The following is a 23,414-nucleotide window of genomic DNA, read 5'->3' on the forward strand; positions in this document are numbered from 1 at the left end:
TTCATCATCATCAGCTTATTTCAACGGCACACTCCAGGGCCAGATTCTTATAGAAGAGGGGATATAGTGCTAAGACCCACTACGCTGTTCCAATGCATGTTGGCGGACTTACAGTCATAATGTTTGCATTAATGTCCACTATCAAATTGTAATAATAATGATTGAAAACGTCGGCTTAGGTACCATGCTCTCCAAGGCACGAATTGAGATTTTAACGGACTTAGTAGAAATATTAGCTAAATACTTCGTAGCCCGACCCCTAACTCGAATCCAGGGCCTCGTGATCGAAGCCATCAAGCCGTTGGACCAACAAGGTGTTAATTAAGATATCGTTAGACATAGTGTAAGCGGAAAGCAAGTGACGTGTAAGTCGGAATGCGCGCCAGTTATTAATGTAAGATAAACATGTTATCATCGTAATCGCATCGGTTTCCATTTCGCAGCGGCGACTTTCTTTCGTTTCCCGCGCGCGGGGAAAGTACCCGCGCTTTTCCGACGCCATCTTGGCATTCTCCCGACCAGCGCTACCTGAGCTAGCTAACTAGTGCTTATATACTAGTATAAGATCTTAATTACTTAATTACTACTAAATATATTTACATTTAGATTTTTTGTTTTTGCGAAGTAACTTGTACAATATGCTAAAAGCAAATTAAAATAGAAATTGTTTTAAATCTGATGTAGGCTTTTATAATATTCCTAAGAAGTAGGGATTTTTAATCAATGATCACTATGTACCGGGGAGTACGTTTGTAGAATAAAAAACAGTGTCATCTATGGTATTATATCTATCTAAGGCTCCAATAGCCTCAAGGTTTCAGAGCTTGAATTCCAAGTAATCCAAGGATATCGTGTCCAAGGAAAGGAAAGTTTATGTCTTTTGAAAAAAAAATGGCTAATATATTTTTTAGCAATCGATTCAAAATGTGAAAGAGTAGAAAGACACTCCACAGGCGAGGCTATTCTCGTCGCGGAAACAGCGAACTCTCGGCTCTCTCGCAGATTTATTTTTGCAGCGCGCTAAAGACCGGATTTATTTACAAAAATATACAATACCGATAGGGAATACAAACACTTGAAGGTGACCACAGGGACCGGCAGGGATGACGCAAACAATTCGTTGCCAACAATTTTTGCAAAAAATGTCGCATCCGCATAATCTCTGTACAATTTGTACACTGATTATTACGATTTGTTCATACCTAAACACTGTATTAAGTACCACAAGTTTCATATTTTATTCTAGTAGTAATAAGGATCTTTGTGAAAGAGCTCGTCCGCGGCAATACTACAGGCATGCTTATTTCTCACGTCAAGTCATCATCATCACCATCATCAGCTGATATACATAGGCCTCTTTATAGACTTCCCAACACAACGGTCTCGGGCCGCCAGCATCCAGCGGCTCCCTGCAACTCGATGTCCTCAGGCAAAGCAATGAAAATACGTATGCCTTATGTCCACTAAATATCAGAAAGGCAATAGGCTTGTTCTATCAAGCATTACTGTTTGGTAACTGAACGATGCTTTTAAAGAGACATTTCTTAAATTAGCATTAATAGTCTATTGTCGTCCAGATAAAAAACGTTATGTATTATAACATCCGTATATTATTAATAATACATTCAAACAATGTAGGTACCACTTAATATGGATACCTATGTAATTATGGCGGGCAATAACCAGCTTATTAAGATCTCTAAAGCCATTAATCGTCTTTGTAATCGGGGTCCGAACCCTGGTCATCGACAATTTGAAATAGCAGAAGCTTCCCGGATGTTAGGCTTTGACGTCATACATCTCGAAAGATTTCCCGAGCAAAATTAATATGTAAAAATGAAATCTAAATCTAATATACATAAAGTCCTAATTTCAATGAAGCTAAAACGAACTTCCTTTTAACTGTTTGTTATTACAAGTGCGAGTTGCTCTATTGACAATCTTGAATTTTTATACGTTTAGTAATGATCACGTATTGTCTAGTCTAGGCTGATTCTCAGGAATTCACATAAATGTCACATCACGTTTCCAAGAAATATAAAGTAATAATTTCCACAAAACCAATAAAACTGTAAAAGCCTCAGTTGAGCTAATAACCATTCGAAGGAAGACTGAAACACCGAGGATCTACATTCATTCCACATGTGGCTTTTATACCAAATATTTGTCATACTTTACACCTAACTATTATCATGACAAAAATATATATAGTTTTTAAATTAGTTGCAGAGAAAAGAATAATTTTATGTATTACTTGTGCTTGAAACTGACATTAATTAAGACAATAATTTAATCTTCAACTTTTAAGAAAATTCCATCTTAAAGAACACCGGTTATATAATTTTCCCACGTAAAGAAAAGTCGTAAAACAACAATAAAGTTCGGAAACCATAGAATAAACGTATCCCCTAAATATTTGCTTTTATTCCTCTATATTTAGAAATAAGTAAAAAATAATATTTTGTACGGTTCTCTATGCTTTCCCAGACCATCGAGTTGAACTTTGAGGTCTTTAGTTTCCACGCAAGATACACCAAGATTCGTTACAAATAATAAATATAAACAGACAAAATCTGAACCTTAAAACTCGTTATGTCCCAAACTCGAAGACATTTAACTTAATAACAATTATGGTATTTCAAGTTATTATTGTTATTATTCAAGTTATTATAAATGTTCGTGCTTTCGAACGCAATTTTCCTCATCAAATAGTGCCCACTTACATATAAATGGCTTAATTAAGAGTAAAAGATGGCGGGACTCAATAGGCATTATTGGGCACAATATTTTGATCATGACCACATCATATGACCTGGCTCAAGGCCTTAAGAATTCAGGGAGGATTCGAAATCATGTATAATCCATAACAGTCACGTTTTTACTAGTCTGCCAAGAAAAAGTGGTTCGTTATGTCCAGATTTCATATACATTTATTTGACTTGGAGTAAAATGTCTGAAAAGATTTGGAAATAGAACATTTGGAATAGCAACATTAGAAAACAAGTGCCGTTTAGTTTATTTTTTTCTATTTTTTATTTTTATAGACTTACAAAATCATTAAATTAATTAGAATTCATAAATTCCTTTACGAGTAAAACTGACGTTATAAAGCGATTACTTATCGGATACCTGTGCACCGTAATGTAAATTTGATTGTTTTTAGTATTGCAGATGATGAATTATACTCGGATACGAATCATCTTGATACCACTCATCTCAAAAATACCGTCTAGTAGTAAACACATCTCATTCTGTAGACTGCAGGGCGGCTTGAGTGAGACTCGTGACTCAACATACCACTCATAATTCGAGGCTCACTCGTTCATGTTTTCAACTCGCACTCAATATTCTTTCCCTTTATTTGTAAGTGCACACTTTCAGTAAACGCATATAATTAAACTATAACTATTTTTTTTAAAGTTACTAAATCTATTTATATAAATAGATTTAGTAACTTTAAAAATATCTAATATAAACACTTACGTGCGATGGCGGTTTTATTACATCTGTAGAATACATGCACAGGGAACTAAATATTTTATAATAATTTTTAGAAATGGGAAAAAATATTACTTTTATGTTACTAAAAACCTCAAACAGGCTCTATTTAAACCAAAATTTCACAAAAAGGTTTGTAACCTCTGCGTGAACGAAATTCCAATTCCAAATGTGTGTAACCCCTGCACTTGCGATATTTCAGGAATGTGCACTTCCTGGCATCAATACACATCGCTAACATTGAATGTCCTTCAGGCATATTTTGCTAACCCGCAATATGAAAGGTATACCTAAACTAATTACCCATGATTAGGTAAAGATGTGCTTTAAGCTCGGCATTTCGCCTTGAAGTAGCTTTATAGTTTAAATCCGCCATTAGCTCATAATGGCTCAGTTGGACCATCGGATGACGTCATTTGACACGGTGGTACGAACACCATAGCTCTGACAAACTTCCTCGTCGCGCCGGGTCACATTGAGAACTGGTCCGGACTCGCTCACACATTCCGCAGTATACAGACCTTTTAGCGTTATAATATAGGTAATCAATATGAGACCTCGCTAAAATAGTATAGAAAACGTTTTTTGATGAGAAAACATTTTGCGAGCCGGATTGGGCCGATTGCGAAAACTAGCAGACGCTTCGTGGTTTCACCCGCGTAGTTCCCGTTCCCGTGAGACTAAGATATAGCCTATGTCATTCGCTGATAACGTAGTTTTCTATTGATGTAAAAATTCTTTAAAATCGGTCCAGCAGTTTCGGAGCCTATTTGCTACTTGAAATCTTAACTGTAAATATTAGTATAGACAAAAATAATTAGGATTTTATCTGCCAGGCCGCGACAACTAACTTTTATTCATTTATTTGAATACCGATACGATGAATTATATTTAAACAATGAAATATAATGAAATTCCCATTCATATCGGACCAGCAGGCTTCACTATCTTTGACGTATGCTAGTTGAAATATACGAAATTGAGATTATATGTTACAAATTTCATGATAGCATACAGTAGGTAGATGACATTTTGTCAATTGATTTGATCATTATTTTAATAGGTTGATAATAAAGACCAAAATAGTGACCAAGCATGCTGTAGACATCAGTATATCGGATTCATATGTGACAATTGTCACACATGTGTCTAATACAGAACCTCCTTTTTTAAAAACAAGTGAACTTGTTAAATCAAAAAGGAAAAGCAAAGACATTAATGTTAAGATTATTTTCATTTCCTTATAAATTCCCGTCCAAGCGGAACGTAATCGCAAAAACTGCCGCCAACCGCATCCGATGCGTATTTTCGAAAGATAAATCCTTCTCGGCTTAATTATTATATGCTTTAGCAATAAAAATAACGAGAGATACGTCGCCAATGTCTTTGTGTTGAAAATATATAAATAGCACTGTCAAAGTACCTACTTTATTTATACGAAAAAACGGCAGGGTTAATTCTATTTAGAAATTTCAACTAACGTGAATGTAAAAATAAAAAGGTATAGAGTGGTATAGATGAACGAATTTAATCATGTGATTTTATCGGATTATGTCTAACTGGTTGTATATACTGGGTTCTTAATCATGAACCAAACCAAACTAAACCGGTTTACATCACATTTCATAAACAAGCGATTTGGTAATCGGACATTTTCTTACAACTTCCCATGAGTCATTCCGTTTATCATTTTTTTATATATATATGTATAATACATTGATGTTATATATTATGATTATGAATGTATATTATTCACGAATATCAGTATAATTTATATCTATTATTTCAACCCTTACTCAATTTTTATTAAAAAATCTGTCTAACATTATTTTTTGCGTCCGACCAAGGTTTAAAACAAAAGACCTAAAACAAAAGCAGCAAAATTTAAATTACATTATTAAACTTTACTTGCAAGGAAAACAAAAGTAGTAGAAGTCGCGTCAAGTAAAAAGTATATCTGCACCTTGAGCGATGTATTCAACATAATTAGTGTACTTAATTATTTTGTTCCATGGAGACTGTTTCTTGTTCTGCTCATAACATCCTGATATTTAAGAAACACACACGAGAAAGATTTGATATTGATCCCTTCCCATCCCATCCCTTTTATATAATATTATTATTATTTTCATACATTTTCTCACACTTAACATGATATACATAGTTTTACATCCTACGAGTGTTTTACTAAACAATTTCTCATTTTCTAGTGTGACAGTATGCTTGCATGTAATACTGGCATATAATTAAAATATTTTGTCGACTCACAGTCAGTGTTCATTTTACCTGGCACAAACTATAGCTATGAGTAAAAGCGAAATGTACGTTGAACTTCAGCAACAAATATACATAGTACCTAGCTAAAATAACAGACCTGCACCGAGCATATTCTTACAACCCCCCACCCTCACCAGGGCGGAGTGCATTCACCTACCCACCCACAAGGGGGTTAAACCCGCATAACTTATGCAAGTTAGTTAATATTTCAGGAGAACAGGAAAGTAAAAGTAGTTTGGGGGGGGTTAACCCCCCTTACAGTCGGATTACAGTCTAGGTAGCCTTTATGCCCCTCGGGTGCTTTCGCCCGCGGTTATGCTAGTTAATTTACTACGGAACGTTATCTTAGGGCAGGTTGCTCGGAGCGCACAAAGAGATTCCCTTTGACGATAGAGCGGCTTCTGTATTATAAAACTAATTAAATTTTAAGTTTAAACATTTATAAAACACATGCATAAATATGGTTTTAAATTGTGGAATGGGCTCATTGTAAAGCGTTTCGATACAGTTTTACTGTGGGGTTATTAGAAGATTAAATAAATACTTCTACATCTCTATTTTCTGACTATGTTAGCAGCTAATGCTGAAAATTAACATGGGTGGCCAATCATTTGCTTGCTGTTTAAGATAAAAAAAAAACAGAGTATTAGATAAATCACGTCCTTTAAAAGCTTAAAATTACTAATATTTTTTTAAAAACGGATATTATAAATCATAACATCAAGCTTTTAATGAAATTCAGATTTACATTGGACGAATGTAGTTTCAAAATTCGAGTATAAGAACAACCAAACAACTGTTTTTTCTTTGTACTTGTTGTCTTTGTCCTATCTATTGCTAGCATAAATATCGCCGGACAGTTACAACCTTATTAAGCTTGTTTGGAATTTAGTTTCAGTGTAAATAAGTAATCTGTTGTTCTGTCCGTGGTACAACTTTGTATACTCTGAATCATGTTAACATTAACATAGATACGTATAACCCTTTATGGATGTAGCTTGAAAGATAAGTTTTTGCGGCTAATGATGATTAAAGAAACAAGCAGATGGGCAATTAATTATAAAGTTTCAAATAGTCTCGTAGTGCCTACTATAGTGCTGCAATGCGTTGCTCTGCCCTCATCAACTTGTGCTATTCTGTAACAACGTTTTCCTAACTCGACTTTGTCTCGATCTCTCTCTATCTGCACGATACAGTAGACAGGGAGAGATATCGATGAATTCGAGATTTACACTGTCGAGATATGAAAACGTCGTTCCAGAATAGCGCTTCTGAACGGTGTCGGTCAATCTCAAGTACACGGAATCGTATTCCAGTAACTTCGCCAAAAACTAAACCCTTCAGATCGCAACACAGCAATGCTGCTTGAGGTAAAAATCAGCATTGCTTAAAAACCCGGACGGCTCTACTATTACTAAAGCAAAGGAAAACGAAGCGCAATCTCCAGTGAGATTGGCCGCCGTTGCCGAAATTAGCTCATATTCCAGTTATAGAATAATACAGTTAGTGTTCACGTAACGCGGCACTAAGTAGGCTCAGCGGGGAGGCCTGCCAATCGATACGCGCTGAATTCAGGGCATCCGGCCGCGTGCTTCCGCCACTTCCTGGCTGTAGCGAGACGTCAGCTTACAGGCCTACTGAACGGCCGGTCGATACTGCTTGTACTCGTACCTATACGTTGTATTTCTCCTTGATTGAACTAAATTTGTTTTAAGTCTTTACGACCAGAGTAAATACAGTTACAGAAGAGTTCTACAGGATGTGTTACTTTTATATAGACTATTAGCTGACGCCGCGCGGTTTCCCTCGCGTAGTTCCCGTTCCTGTAGGAATACGGGGATAATATATAGTTTTTAGCCTTCCTCGATAAATGGGCTATCTAACACTGAAATTTTTTTCACATCAGACCAGTAGTTCCTGACATTAGCGCGAACTCTTCAGCTTTATAATATTAGTACGAGTATAGACGATTTTCCAATAATTATTACCATCAACTAGGCCATTAATTTATGGATATGACCTCTGCCTCCGATTCCAGAGGGTGTGGGTTCGAATCCGGTCCGGGGCATGCACCTCCAACTTTTCAGTTGTGTGCATTTTAAGAAATTAAATATCACGTGTCTCAATCGGTGAAGGAAAACATCGTGTGGAAACCTGCATACCAGAGAATTATCTTAATTCTCTGCGTTTGTGAAATCTGCCAATCCGCATTGGGCCAGCGTGGTGGACTATTGGCCTAACCCCTCTAATTCTGAGAGGAGACTCGAGCTCAGCAGTGAGCCCAGTATGGGTTGATGACGACGACGACGAGGCCATTAAGTTGCATTTGCAACTATTACTGTAAAAAATGTAACCAGGCGCTGATTTCTTCAATAGTAAAAAGAAAGTGTAGAACAAAATACATCTCAGTTGATTAGACTGCTAAGCTAAAAGCAGAAAGCTGTTAGCGGAGCTGCATTATTCAGGACATAGGAAGGCGATGCAGACGGGGTCGGCGACCTCTCAACGGAATTATTCCCTCTTCCCTTCCGAAGTTGCACTCACTGAAAATTGACTGCATATTCTGAACAGCGCGCTTTGTTTTCTATTTTCTTTAAGCTCTGTTTTATATCTTAGTCTTGGGTATAAACCTAGTGATTTGTATTGTTGCTCCAATAATGGAAAACATTTGAATAACCGTATCGCTCTTAAACCCTATGAAAATCCTTTCACAGAAAGTGTCTTAGATATTTGTTTAAACTACAACATAGAATACAACACTGCAGACGTAGAAATTATGTAATTAACTTCACAAATATATACATATAATATGTTATTTCACAATACAAATATTCATTTAAAACTCAACAACTCAAAGTTTAAGAAAAAGAAATAAAATACCTGACAATTTTTGCGGCTTAAATAATACTTTATTACTTAATAAATACTAAAATAACAGATAATAAAAAGTTCAAGTTCAAACTTTCCGACGCTGAAAAACTTCATCCTGTCTAAGCGCTGTCAAAATGTTATCAGAAATAATTGCGAGCTGAAAATTGTCTGAACATTCATGAAACGACTTCGGCGACCATCGGAAACTTTACACATCAATAAAGTGTCGGTGAAATAAAATTAAGGGTTGGAGCAGTCGCTTGATGACCTATAAAGACTTTCCCGAGAGGGGTGTGTTGAGACGTGTTACTGATCAATTCCTGGATTTAGATTCAATTTCTTTTACATCTGGTAAACAAAGAAACGTGGTAACTTAGTGGATATCACCACTGCTTCCAATTCTAGAGGGTGTGGGTTCGAATCCGGTCCGGGGCATGCACCTCCAACTTTCCAGTTGTGCATTTTACGAAATTAAACATCACGTGTCTCAAACGCTGAAGGAAAACATCGTGAGGAAACCCGCATACCAGGGAATTTTCTTAATTCTCTGCGTGTGTGAAGTCTGCCAATCCGCATTGGGCCAGCGTGGTGGACTATTGGTTAAACCCCTCTCATTCTGGGAGGAAACTCGAACTTATGGTTTGATGAAACAAAGAAAAGTTATTATATGTAAATGTTTTTAAGTAAAAAGAAATTAACGAAGATTTCAATAGATTCAATAGAAAAGATTTCATAATGGTAGCTTGGGTATTTGGATTTATTTTACAAAATATTATACTGTCAACATTCATTTCTGTAGCATATTTCGTTAGATTTCAACATTTTTGAGTCCTATTATTGTAATTTATATACCAAATTTTTCAAAATCCATTATCTTTCTTCTTATCTAAATCATTTTTTTCGATTGTTTGACAGTTTTTAATCTTTAACTAAACAACGATCACCAGACTAGCTCAATGTGACCTTATTTTGGTCTAAAAGTACTACTAATTAATTCAGTATTTCCTAAAATGTTATCAGCTATACAAAATTAAAATAATATATCCAGGAAAACGTTATCTAAGCCAAATGTCGCCGTCGCGTGCATCACGCAGCTACCGAACCAGTCCGCGCATTCGTACTGTGCCAGAACAGTTCAATATATCACACACAGTCTACATTTCGACCTGGAGGAAGAAACGGAGAGTAAAAACCATGTAAAAATTCGGGTCTAACTTTTTTCGAGTTTTATTGTTCGACATTTGACTCATGCCGCCATTTTGCATATAGCAATATTATCTTGTATGACTATGTGTGAAGCAGTATACACTGCTTCACACATACTTTATTTGCTACAAGAGATTTTGCAGAACTACATACGTACATATGTACGACAATTAATGATTAATCTCAAAAATTGTCCGAGTACGTAGTTCAAAATAGGTGTAGGTCTCAATCTAATGAGCCATGATAGCCCAGTGGATATGACCTCTGCCTCCGATTCCGGAGGGTGTGGGTTCGAATCTGGTCCGGGGTATGCACCTCCAACTTTTCAATTGTGTGCATTTTAAGAAATTAAATATCACGTGTCTCGATCGATGAAGGAAAACATCATGAGGAAACCTGCATACCAGAGAATTATCTTAATTCTCTGCGTGTGTGAAGTCTGCCAATCCGCATTGGGCCAGCGTGGTGGACTATTGGACTAACCCCTCTCATTCTGAGAGGAGACTCGAGCTCAGCAGTGAGCCGAATATGGGTTGATGACGACGATATGTCTCAATCTATACTAATATATAAACCTGAAGAGTTTGTTTATTTGTTTGATTGATCGCGCTAATCTTAAATAGCCCATTTATCCAAGAAGGCTACAGGCTATATATTATCCCCGTTTTCCTACCGGAACGGGAACCACGCGGATAAAACCGCGTGGTGTCAGCTAGTAAATTAATAATCAGGAGGTAAATCGTCTTCCTTCCTTATTTTTAAAATAAGTTTTTCCGCTTAGTTGGGGACGTAAGGAACATGTAGTAAGTTATATTCATAGATCATCATTCAAGAGATCATATTTGAATAAGGGTATGAAAACATTTAAACAAATTCTCTATTGTCTGCATTCTGAAATAAATTACGTAAAAACCATTTTTTATTATGTACATAATATATCAAACAGTAACTCCATAGGTAAGAGGCTGAACTTAACACCGAATGCACACGGATTCGAGTCCCGCCCTTGGAGTATTCTTGTGCTTCTTTCTAACAGTTTTCGCGGGTAATTGAAGGAAATATTTATTTATTTAAAAAAAACATGGCAACATAAAAAATATCGAACAATCTTGTATTGTTTGGAAAAATCATGACTATAAAAACGCAATGAGCAGTTCGCGGGTTGCGACGTGCCCGACGAACACACGGCGCCGGGCACGTCCCGTTAGCAGTTCACACGGCGTCTAGACATTTCGACCTGCGAAAGGGAGAGTGGGCCCGGGCCCGTCTCCCTCCTGCGCCGGCATGCGCAGAGCGGCGCGCAACAGGTGCCGGGCGCCGGGAGGGCCCCAAGGTCGCGGAAACGTCTGCCGCTGCCATTATGTATAACTAATATGTATATCGATTATGTCATTTTTGGAGACTGGAGCCTATCGGGTAAACTTTGCCATATACATTTTCTTTTTTTATTGAAAAAAAAATACAAAAGGAATCTTAAATTAACTTATACTGTACTAGTAAGCGCAGTGTTGGACTGACGACATCAAGCGAGTCGCAGGGATTCGTTATATGCAGGCAGCTCAGTATCGTAATGTGAAGTCCCTACAAAAGGTCTATGTCCTGCAGTGGACGACCATCGGCTGATATATATATATGATGATGATGAACAACTATAATACAAATAATGCCCACGTAGACTGATGGCAAGAATACTGGCTGCATTTCCGTCTGGAACTGGGATCTGATTGGACAGCCAGGCTGATCCTTTGAGCAAAAAATGAGCCAGCCCTTCTGTCACCAGTCGACGGTTTCAAATTTAGTCTTCACTAATTTGTGTTTCTGTAAATTGTTAACTGGCCTGGAGTAACATCGACAGCTTCACGGTAACAGAGCGGACTCACGCAGAAAGTTCATTAGTCCACAACCGGCTAGACTACTGTCGTATTCTGACTCTTTTATAACTATTGGAGGGGACTGGAATATTCGTCAGTTTAGCGTCGCGTTGTTTGAATTAACTCATGACTAAGGGCCGCGTATGAGCTTGCAACTAGTCGGGCTCTGACAATAATCACGTTGGTTTGAGCCGTGGTTTCTATTTAGCTATAGCTACTCGAATTCATAATAATTTAAATTATTAGAAACTCTAATTAGAATTCGTTTGAAATTGGTTTGGAAGGCAGAATTTACTGACTACATTCGGCAATAAACTTGTCATTTTCAAAATTACACAATAAACACCTTAATCCTTCCTAACATCCTTAATTACTTACAATTTTGGTTATATAACAATTCGCAGTGATAAACTTAAATAATCCAGTGATATTACTACTTCACATACTGCAACTTAGTTAAGAAACACTAAAATATATTTCGTTAAACAAAATCAGTAGCTTTTATTTTCAAAAGGCGCCCGAGATTTTCTTGAATGAATTTAATGTTTCTGATGAATGTGTTTTTAACGTTTTTCTAACCGCTACTAAAAGCAAATACAAGCTATTAACTTTTAATTCTACTACTACTGAAACACTGTACAAACTGTGAGCAATGTAATGAATGTTATTTACGAGTATGTCTCCTTTCGTTTGATGAGTACTAAAAACATATATCCCAGAGCTAACTCTATTTTTCATCCGCGTACCTTTGCTGACTGTCTCTTGTCAAACTAATTACGTAACTTGTATTCGGTTCATATGCCTCATGTTTTTTGAAATGTATTTCTTGAACATTTTTTAGAAAAAAAAAAATGGCAGCTCTAGCAATAGTTGTAAGTTCTGGGCTAGAATTTCACCTTATAGAATTTTCCTGTGATTTTCACAAGTAAGTTTTTAGGATCGGGGAAAGGACTTACATCCGCTAATTTAACGTGCTCTACAAGGCTAGGGGTGTATTATCATTGACTTTTTACTACTGCTGAAAATATTTTGGAAGAAACAGTAGGTATATCACCCTAACCTTAAGCTAAGCACTACGCCAACGAAGAGAGAGAAAACCATGTTATGTATAGGGAGTGAAATTTTAGAATTTTTGTTTTTTTAGATAATTCAGATCTTTTTATTTACTACATAGAAAAATATTAATAAGTGTGTCTGTTTGTTCCAGTGGACGGAGAGCCGCCAGCGCTGTCGCTGGGCGCGCGGGGCTCGCTGAGTCGCGCGCTGCTGCACGGGCTGCTGGCGCCGGCGCCCGCGCCCCGGCATCACCTGTACACGGCGCCTAACACGGGTAACTACTACTATAACTAACCAAACAACCATCCAAAAAGCCTGTGCTAAGAGCGGAGAACTCTCTGGACAAACTGGGAATCCACATCAAGACAGAGGTCTTGACGAAGAGTGCTTAAGTCTTGAGAGCAAGACTTAAGCACTCTTCGTTACACTTGGAGCTTTAAACTTTAAGTTATACTCGTGTTACTTCACTTACGCCAGTGCTGGTAATAAATAGCACAACGTGTAAACAGGACAGGAAGGTATATCTAAACACTGGATCGAAAAAAAGATGAAAATAGCATAAATTCACTCAGTTTCGACGTGCCAAGCTTAATTCATCTACCTACTCCTCTTGACAAAATATTTTATTTATATGTATACAACTCTAACTAACTCTAAACTTCTACTAAAAATGTATTTAAAATTCGTTTATTTCAAGCAGCAGTATTAGTTTTTAAACGCTTTTGCAACGTCAAGTTACTCAATTTGTATGACTGTTCAGGTCCTAGCAAGCTTCAAGTCAGAAAATTAGAACTGTATAAAATTTACCATTTTAACACGTAAATACCCGAAAGTTATACAATAAAGGTACACAGTAACATGTGGGGCAAAACTTCGAGACATTTAAACGCCACGCGCTCATACATAAACAGTACAATGTACGTTATTTATTGCACAGTTTTATCATTCTCCCTCCCGAGGGACACGTTTAGCTGTTTTGTGTAAACGCCACTCCGACCTTTAGGTATCCTAGACATTACATTGTACAGTGTAGGTACTTCTTTATTGCGTTCATTTGTTGTTTTATTCAATGACAATTAATCGAATAGCACCTCGGATCAAAGACTCTTATCCTTTTATTCACATATCGATGTCAGATGATAAGTTTAGCATTATATTCTTCATGGTAAAGCTGCCACAATTGAATCAGACAAGTTAGGAACTGTGTTCAAGTCATGCCTCGTTGGGAAGTATTGAGCTTTTTTCTTCCAAGAAATTTTCAAATATCAAATCCTTTATTTGTTGATACAGTTTACAAGGTTTGAACAAATAAATATAATCTGTTATGTATCACGCCCGTTCGGCATGCAAAATATTACATTAGTTACCTACATTTAAATAATTCCAGAAATGACTTTTAACACAATATTAAAAAGTTAAATAATGAATAGAAAAACAATATTAATTGATTGAAAAATTTAATGAATAAAAAAAACAATTTAAATCATATTGTCAAAAGAATAAATTTATATTTTAATGTAAAAATAAATTTATATTTTAAGTTAAAAATTCATTTATGTCATAAAACGTCATTCATTTATGTCAGTAAAATATTTTGGGATTTGGCGTTACACCCCCGAGCTTCATTAAGCCGTTAATTCACTATCTTTTAACATAATATCACTAACAACTGATAGTGACAAAGTCCACATCTGTACAGAAAAGCGTACTAATCCATACCCCTCCCCTGAATTCGCATCGAATTTCAACTTGGACATTTTAACGCTATATCAAAACGTTTTAAGTTATTATCTGTATACACAAGAGGTATCTGTATATACAGTATTTATCGGTAATAGCTGTTTCGAAGTTATAAGAGTAAACGACAAACAACGGAAATTGATTTAGGGATAGTCGCAGGGGAGCTATAGGTATAGACGTTTGAGCAAATACTCTCTGTACATAATAGTGGGACGCAATTTCCGGAGACTCGCTGTGGAAGGACAAAAGATATTTCAGTATATTACTGTATAAGTATTATGTATATACCTAGTTACAGCTTGACACAAAATACAGATTCAGAAGTAATACATAAAACATAAGAGTATGTATTATGTAGCTTTGTTCTTAGCTTGTTTTAGGTTAATTTTTAAATTGGTTTTCCAGTGCTTAGCTTGTATAGATAATGAGGTACTAGGTTGAAGTGTGGTCGTTTTCTCAAGAAAATAAACCTTATATAAGCTGTCAATGTTTGATACTGTAACAGTAAGTCATTAAAAGTTAACTGATGATGAAAATCATGATAATGATGAAGAAGCAGTAAGTAATTTGAAAACATGCATATACCTACTTACTTACCTACAATTTTCCCATTTTCGGATAACAGAAAGTTTTAATTGACTGCTAAACAACTAAAAAATTAATCCTACTAATATTATAAACGTGAAAGTTTGTATAGATGTTTGTTACTCTTTGACGCCGCAACTATTGAACCGATTTGGCTGAAATTTAAAACGAAGATAGATAATACCCTAGATTAACACATTCTACTTTTAAATCCGAAAAACCCAATGATTCCCGGGGATTTGTGATAAACTGAATTGCACGCGGACCAAGTCGCGAACGTCCGCTAGTTCTTTATAAACGAAAATAAATGAATGAGAGAATAAAAAATTAACATATATTATATAACCAAAAAAAAAATCTGTAAAAGAACCTCATGGATGTTATCATTAACAAAATATATTTTGTAAACCTAATTCGTGAGCAAATCATACATCCAAAAAAAAATACTTTCGTGAACATGAAAGTATGAAAAGTTTAGTTAGAGGCATATTTGTCTCAGACACACAGGCTGTAAGCTCTGACATCTCCGGGTCCTTGAGCGCGATTACACGGCCTACATATATATAGCCTTCCTGCGTTATATACTACATTACATAAGGCTATGTACAGGGTGGGATCGTCGGAGCGATTCTTGAGGCTAAAACTGGAAATGTAGACATAGTGAAATTTAATCTATGGAACAAAGGTTCTGTAGACAATCCTCTGAACTCAATTAATTCGACAAATCTGAATATAACGCTGCGCCGCAATTATACTCGTAGAATTAAGAGACACATTGAAACTTTTTTTTTGAAACGTTTTATGTGTTAATCAGTTAATCCAGAGAAAAATCTATTTCCAATCCAAGGGAAATGCCCATCCCCGGCCATACCTATATTTAAAAAATCTTCATAAGTCTACTTTATTAATGAAATCATTACTTTATCAAAAAAAAATTGCTACAACGTTTTACGACATTTTCAAGTCACCTTTAATTTGTCTACAACGGGGACAAGCTAACATTTTAGAGACTGAACTTTACGATATATTTTTAGGACTTATAATTGGTTTGTTTGTTTTTTTTTTATCTTGCTTGTTAAGCTTGCTAAACTAATATAAAATGATATATGATATATAAAAAATAATACAGCTTCAAATGTTACTTCGCCGGTAATGTACATCGGCGAACATTTTGCCCTGGAAATGTGATAAAAAATGTCTTTTTCTAAATTTATACATCATATTATCATCTCCATATACTTGTATACGGGGGTATACCTGGGTTCCCTGGGCCGACGTTGTATGAGTGGTGGGCTTCCCCTTTCAGCCAAATCGCGTCAGTAGCCGCAGCGTAACGGAGGAACAAACATACTTACACACACACGAACTTTCGCCTTTATAAATGTGATGTATATACAAGGCTTATACAACATATGTACCTATACCTCTAGATATATTAATATTGTATACCTCGAACGGTCTCAGCTCCGTCATATATTTTCGTCGTGCCTACATCTCACACAAGGAGCGCTAAAACCCGTTATGACATGCTATTCACGTGGTCGCTACCCGTGAGGAGGAGGAACTCCGGTGCTTTTTGAGCCGCTCAAATACCTCTTCGTTTTTGTACGACATAACAATAGGAAACATTTTATTATTTCCATCAGAAAATCTTTCTATATTCATGACAATTATTATGGTTTTCACTTTGCTACGATCCTTATTTGATGAGTTAGTAACAGGCGTTTGATATGGTATTTATTCGACAAAGTAAGAACGTTGATACCAGCTCACAAAAGTGTAAAGGCGACACCTTATTTTGTGTTATTTATGTATTTTATGACAAATAAACATGCTGCTATTGAAAACCTTTGATATGTATATCTGTCGTCGTCAAGTCGTAGCTTAGGGCACGAATAAAACTTGTTAGAGATACAATAATGATGAAAAAAGCTCTATATTCGAAAACATCTTAATCGAAGCATCCGACTGCATAGAAAATAATGGGAAATTTGGAAAACCTATGTGTGACTCCCACACCCGAGACAACCCTAATAATTTGGGTGTTAGAGCTTAGCGTAACCTAAATAAAGTGACATACGAACAAATAGGTAGGTACTACGCTCGGGAAACATAACCCTTCACTGGATTCGCACAAAAACTTATAACATTACTTAATATCAATACTCGTTCATGATTATTTTCAATATAAAGACTTACTCTTTTACTATATTAAAACTGTCGACCTGCTTAAATAAAAGTGTTCCCTAACAAGTTTCGCAAATTCGTAAAACCCTTGATTCTTCCCGAGTAAGAGCTGTGACCCTCCGCATTACCATTCGACACCATTAGCGCATAGAGAGCGCGTCACAACAAGCGGGCGAGGACATGAAAAATTCATAAAGAACAAAGAGGAAGTGCGGGGCAATCGATACTCTCAGCTGATCCCCCGTGCCAATGTCAAGAGCGCGCCGCTCCCGCCCCGCGCCCGCCCGCCCCCGCGCCCCGCACGCACACGCGCGCGCCATTCACACACACGCAGCGCTGCGGAGGCTTATTGCTTGTTAGTATCTTGTTCGACACTTTTATTGGGCGGAGGACTTTCTTTTTTGTTTGGGAAAACTTAGGGATGTGAAATTCATAGGATCCTTCCTTTTGCTGACTATTCAACTAATGTTCACTACAATGAGTATACTCTCTGTTTATCTGTACAGCTCAAAAAGTATTAACTTAAATTCCGTAAGAATTGACCAAGAATTGGAGTGTTATTCTCACTTCTGAACTTCCGAGAGTCATACTTGTCTAGATCAAGAAGATAATCTTTTAGATAAAGTCATCTTCTCCATCACTGTATTTGTATTCCCCACAGCTAGGCCTTAGTATATACTTAGACCCGAAATGTTACTCCAATGTGAATTAATTTACTACATAGGAATTGATCAAAAAAGAAATGAGGCACAGGCTAAGGCCCAAAATCCTATTCAAATTGCCGAGCTTGATATGTATAAAAGAGAAGTAACATACTCGTAGCTCAAACAAATAATAACCACTAAAGTTATCAGGCTCATAGCCCAAAAGACTGTAGAAGTTGTTACCCCTACATACAAAAGACTACAAAATGAATGAAAAACTCATTACAAATAATAAATCATACATACAGCTTTCACTTTCTAACCCTTAACGTACGGCTTGTACAGATGGTCAAAAGGACTCAAATATTGCAAAATGTGCAACTTCATCCATCCCCAACTAACCCTTGCGATGACCGTGTGGGTGGATTAGGCCCAAATTGCACAAGCCGATGGAAAGTTTTATTATTAATAGTGTATAATAATATGAATTTATTTTTCGTAAAGGGTTAATATTCGCTATTGTCCACCCGTGACAGCTTGATATATCGCTTCATGCGTCGTTACGTCACACGGGATATTTATTTTGGGATCTAATGTTGTTTAAACACATTGTACTTGTAAATAACAGATACGTGAACCATACCAAGAACTAGTTTGAGTTAGAAAATGTAATATCCCTGTTTTACTACTTCTGTTGACAAAAGAGTGTATTTGATGAATAGATAGCCAATTCCAAAATGAGTCGATATCCACATTTTTCGAAAGTAGTTACACGTGTAATAGAAAATTAATAAAGCAAAGTTAAATATAAATCCTCGGTTATAAGTAATAACTCTTAGCACGTGATGACATAATTTGCACACTCTGATTGATTCATGGGGCTCATTCATTATTGATTTATTAAACGGCTTCGACGAAGTTTGTTTAGAAGCATTTTAAATTATTGTATTAAAATCCTTAAGTTGGAATCATTTATAATATTAATTACCAAATCATTTAAATATATAATTGAACGTTGAGCGTATATTGATTTAAACGATTAGGTACATATTGGTACAACTAGAATGTTTCAAAATTCACCAATATACGTAGCCCATTTTTTAACACATTCCACTAAGTTCACTATATATTTTATCTCTTAATTTACTTGTATTTTATAATTTAGAATTCAAAGTAGCATAATTATCATGCTTTACTAACTCAGAAGACTAATATAGGTTTTTATTTTCTAATGATTTACATGTAACTGTTTACAATTTTTCTATATTATGTTAAAGTCCAGCCAACACATAATTGTCTAGTTTATTAGTAATAATCTCAAAACAAAGATGTAATATACATGTCAGGGGAAAACCGTCGTTACGTTTCTACAGTACTATTACCGTAATTTTACTTTAAATTATTGGAAAACTGTACATATTTAAGTTATTAAAGTATTAGTAATTATATTTACGGCAACTGACTTTGGAAATCTGAATCTGAACTAAGTAAATATCAGCGTGATGGATCTAAGTTTTAATAGGTTAGGGTCTGAGCATCAATCTATTGTTGGTCTACAGAGTCAAAGGTTTTCATTTTGTAAATGCAAATTCATAAGTTTTCCTCAAATTTTCAACAACGAATACGGTCTAGTTTTGGTAAAGTACGAGAGCACTAGTTATGTTAATTGTACTACACTCTGCCGGAATTATTCAAATATAATTATTATTTATATAAAAGTTGTGATACAAGAAACACGATTCTCACTTACAAACCACTGTCCCAGATCGTTTCGTTTTTATCTAAGCATTTGATAGCCCTTTCCGTATCGCCCTTTGTCATTTATCTCCTTTAAGATGTTAATTTCGCTTAGACCCCGCATCATTTAGACATGCCCTTGGTCACTTCGATCTCTGTAAAAATATGTATATAAAACTTATGTACTACTTAGATGATATTTGTTTCCATATATAGCTACTGCTACTATTTAAAAATATGAGCTTAGGATAATATTGAAGACATCAGTAATTACTATGTCCAGTAATTATTTTAAATTTTAAAAATAGTAATAATATTAAATGTCCAACTAATTTTTGTTACTTACTGAGTGTTGTTTGTGTATTTATTAAATTGTGAACCAGGTCTTTATTGACAACCTATTAAATTAAACATCTAATCAACTGAGAAATTTCATCTACCTACTGTATGATATCCACGAGGGTTCGTCAATAGGCACCAGATGACATTTGTTACATAGAGTCTCAATTTCGTATATGTCAAGTAACTTACGTCAAAGTTATATTAGCCTGCAGCTCATCCATGATAGGTTTATTAGTTAGTTTTTGTAAAGTGTTACATAATGTTGTATCGAATCGCTGCAATTTTCGACTGCGAATAGATCTCATTCATAATCAGCAACAATGAATTGCGTTAGCGCACCCACGCGTGACATTCTAATTTCAAAGTGTCAGCGCCGGATACGGGCGGCGGGCGGATTCAAAAGAAACGGAGATGCAACGTTGGTTAGAAAGAGATACGCGACGGATTATGCGCTATTGTGATGACATGACGCAGGGATTTCCAACGCAAGGTGCAATATAACCCATTTTTGCATAAAAACCAACTGTTTTGAATTAGAAGTGGTGCAATGTGCGCAAGCATCTGCGTTCCGATTGTTTGGTTAGGATCGGTCGATCGGACCCGTCGCGGCGCGGCAAGGGTTGCCCTTTGTAGTGCCGCAGTTTTGGGTTAAATGTGCAAGTTTTTGCACAAAGTGTCATAATGTGTGTAGTCTGTACAAATTTAACTTAATATCGGATTACCGATCGTAGCTGGGATGCTTTTTAGCCTAAATACAGAAATTCAAGATAACGATAACTTTTTTTTTAAATATAATCTTGCTGAGTTGGTTTTTGACTGTAAATACAACATACACATCAACATACATCATTTTGAACATGACCCATTTTTAACACAATTAAAATTTTAAAAGCAAAAGTCCTTTTTATACTAATAGATGACAACAGATGACCCGTCTCCGTGCCTTATTCACCGTCACCGCTGTTTTCACAATAACTAATTATATAAAGTATCAACTACAAAACTTCCAAACTAATATTGAGGATCCCTATCCTCTCTCCAGGAAGATTTATATAAACCCTTATATACTCTATTCACCGCATGATTATTCATATGCAAAAACAAATTCCAAGTCACAATTCGCACGGATTATGGTCTAACGCCGTTCCTGACAAAGGCGATGGACAGCGGTCAGTCCATAAAGATGGTCCGATTAAACCGGAGGGGTACTTTTGTCCCGTATTGTGATGTTTTACTAATGGGACCGCATTCCGCGCCGGCCGGTAGACCTGATAGGCAGGGTGGCATTATTTATAGTTAATTTATTATTATTCTCATTTGAGATGAAAGGGTTAAACGTATGGTACGTGGCAATTCCGCGTTACCGTTGCCGTTTGCCGTTGGGTAACGTTTTGTTAGATGACGACTCGACATCAAGGATGTTCGGTTGTCATCTAATCACATTCTGCTTGTCGTTGTATCATATACGAGTAGCTAACTCGAATGGCGTTGAGCTTATAATCACTCGAGTGTTAGGTTCTATTAAAATTATTGAAGCATTATTCATTATTGATATACATATTTTATTATGGTGTGAAAAACTAATTACAAAATATTTTTATGAATTCAAAATGAACAAACTGTTCATAGAATAAAAAACTATACTGAATTAAAATCTACGTCTGAATAAATTGTGTATATTAAATAAGGTAAAGACCAATGATTAAGTGAAAGAAAAAAAAACATTCACAAACTACGGATTGTAATAATCTAAGTAAATAGTGAAGAAAATGTACCTATGTATTTATTCTCACAACTCGTAACTCGTGGGTATTGTAATGTCAAATTTAAATCATCTCCGCGAGAATCGTGAGCTTAGCGTTTTTTGAGGTTATTATAACTATAAATATACATACTATAATGTAAATTGGTTTGTTGAGTTCAGCAAAAAAGCCAGAAATACTTTTAGCATGACTAATGAATGTTGTATGTGTATTATTTCTATATACATCAGTATAAATATTTTACAGTAGATTAATTCGTTCGTCCTACAAACGCCTTACCCCCAAAGGTGAATTATACATAATACATCCAGATGTGCAAAACAGAAGTTAGTAAAATAAATAATGGCGTCATTTTTAATGTACTTTGAGTTACAATAGCTACCTATTTGATACTACAGATGAACACAAATGACTAGCTTTGGTTAAAGAAATAATATTTTACCTTTCTTTTGATGTCCTGGGATACAAAAATGTAAACTGAAAATTTAATGAAGTATGTTTTTGGATGTACTCGTAAATTCCTTTGTATTAAATTAGATCGTACGAAAGGTAAGTTAGCCCTTGACTACTATCTAAATACGTAAATAAAGGTAAATGATGATGCACTCTAAGATAGAAACGGGCTAACTTATTAGGAGAAGATTGAAAATCCACACTCCTTTCGGTTTCTACACGACATCGTACCGGAACGCTAAATAGGTTTGCAGTACGTCAGTAGGGTGGTAATGAGCCACGGCCGAAGCCCCCACCAACCATACCTGGACTAATTAAGAAATCAATCGGCCCAGCCGGGGATCGAACCTTCTAATCCACCGCGCATACCAATGCGCCACAGAGGTCGTCGAATTAGTTCGTACGCTGCAGTGAGTCATACGTACATACAAACATACAGATAGACAGCTAATAACCTAATTCATAACCCTTCTTTTGACACGTCGGGTATTAAAGTACACGATACCTTGCAAGCTTTTTAGAAAACTTTTACACTTATATAATATATCCAACCAAATAAAAATCTAATTTAATCGTTTTGCAAAGTTTTTTTTTATTTTATCTTGTGTAGCTCCGTCACTGATAATTCTGCGTTTAAGTATTAATTGAATAAAAGTTCAATTTGAGCATTTCGCTATCATAGTTTTTTATCGTTTATTTTTTTTCACTGTAACCTGTTTATGGTACTGGACCATCTGCCTGAAATAAAGCTAGCCATTCACCTATTAAATGGAAGGAAATATGCTTGAAAAAACAGATTAAGTGAAACTATTGTAGCAAAACTTATAAGTAGTGCTCTAGTATTCGCGTATCTATAGAAACAGGTTTGTTTGAGACGCTTTGTTTATCGCGCAGTGAAAAGGATTTGTCCGAGATAAAGCCCGTTCTATTTGCTACTGATTATAGAGTAACACTATTCCATTCTCGACTCGGAATGGTTTAAATGGTCAAAGAGACCGGGAGTAGGGTTGCCACCGTCCTTTGAAAGAGATTGTGCTGTATTTTTATCACAAAATTGTAGAATACTTTAAAATTCAAAGAAAATAATAATACCTAGTTTCTTACAGTTATTATTTATTACCGTGACTATTTTGTACTGCTTTTTTGTTTCGCATTTTAAAAATTATAACTGTAGAATAGATCAT

At 35.9% G+C, this 23,414-nt stretch overlaps 1 protein-coding gene across 6 annotated transcripts in view; it reads left to right on the forward strand.

Annotated features, from left to right (window-relative positions):
• LOC112051403 (ecdysone-induced protein 74EF) overlaps positions 1 to 23,414 on the forward strand; it is a 249,748-nt gene that overhangs the window by 189,544 nt on the left and 36,790 nt on the right. For all 6 annotated transcript variants that reach the window (XM_024090026.2, XM_052891429.1, XM_024090029.2 and 3 more), the window contains one exon: positions 12,931 to 13,053. In XM_024090026.2, the coding sequence (XP_023945794.1) occupies positions 12,931 to 13,053 (123 nt within the window). The remainder of the gene's footprint in view (positions 1 to 12,930; positions 13,054 to 23,414) is intronic.

Source organism: Bicyclus anynana, chromosome 4 (genome assembly GCF_947172395.1).
Source record: "Bicyclus anynana chromosome 4, ilBicAnyn1.1, whole genome shotgun sequence".
Taxonomy (NCBI): domain Eukaryota; kingdom Metazoa; phylum Arthropoda; class Insecta; order Lepidoptera; family Nymphalidae; genus Bicyclus; species Bicyclus anynana.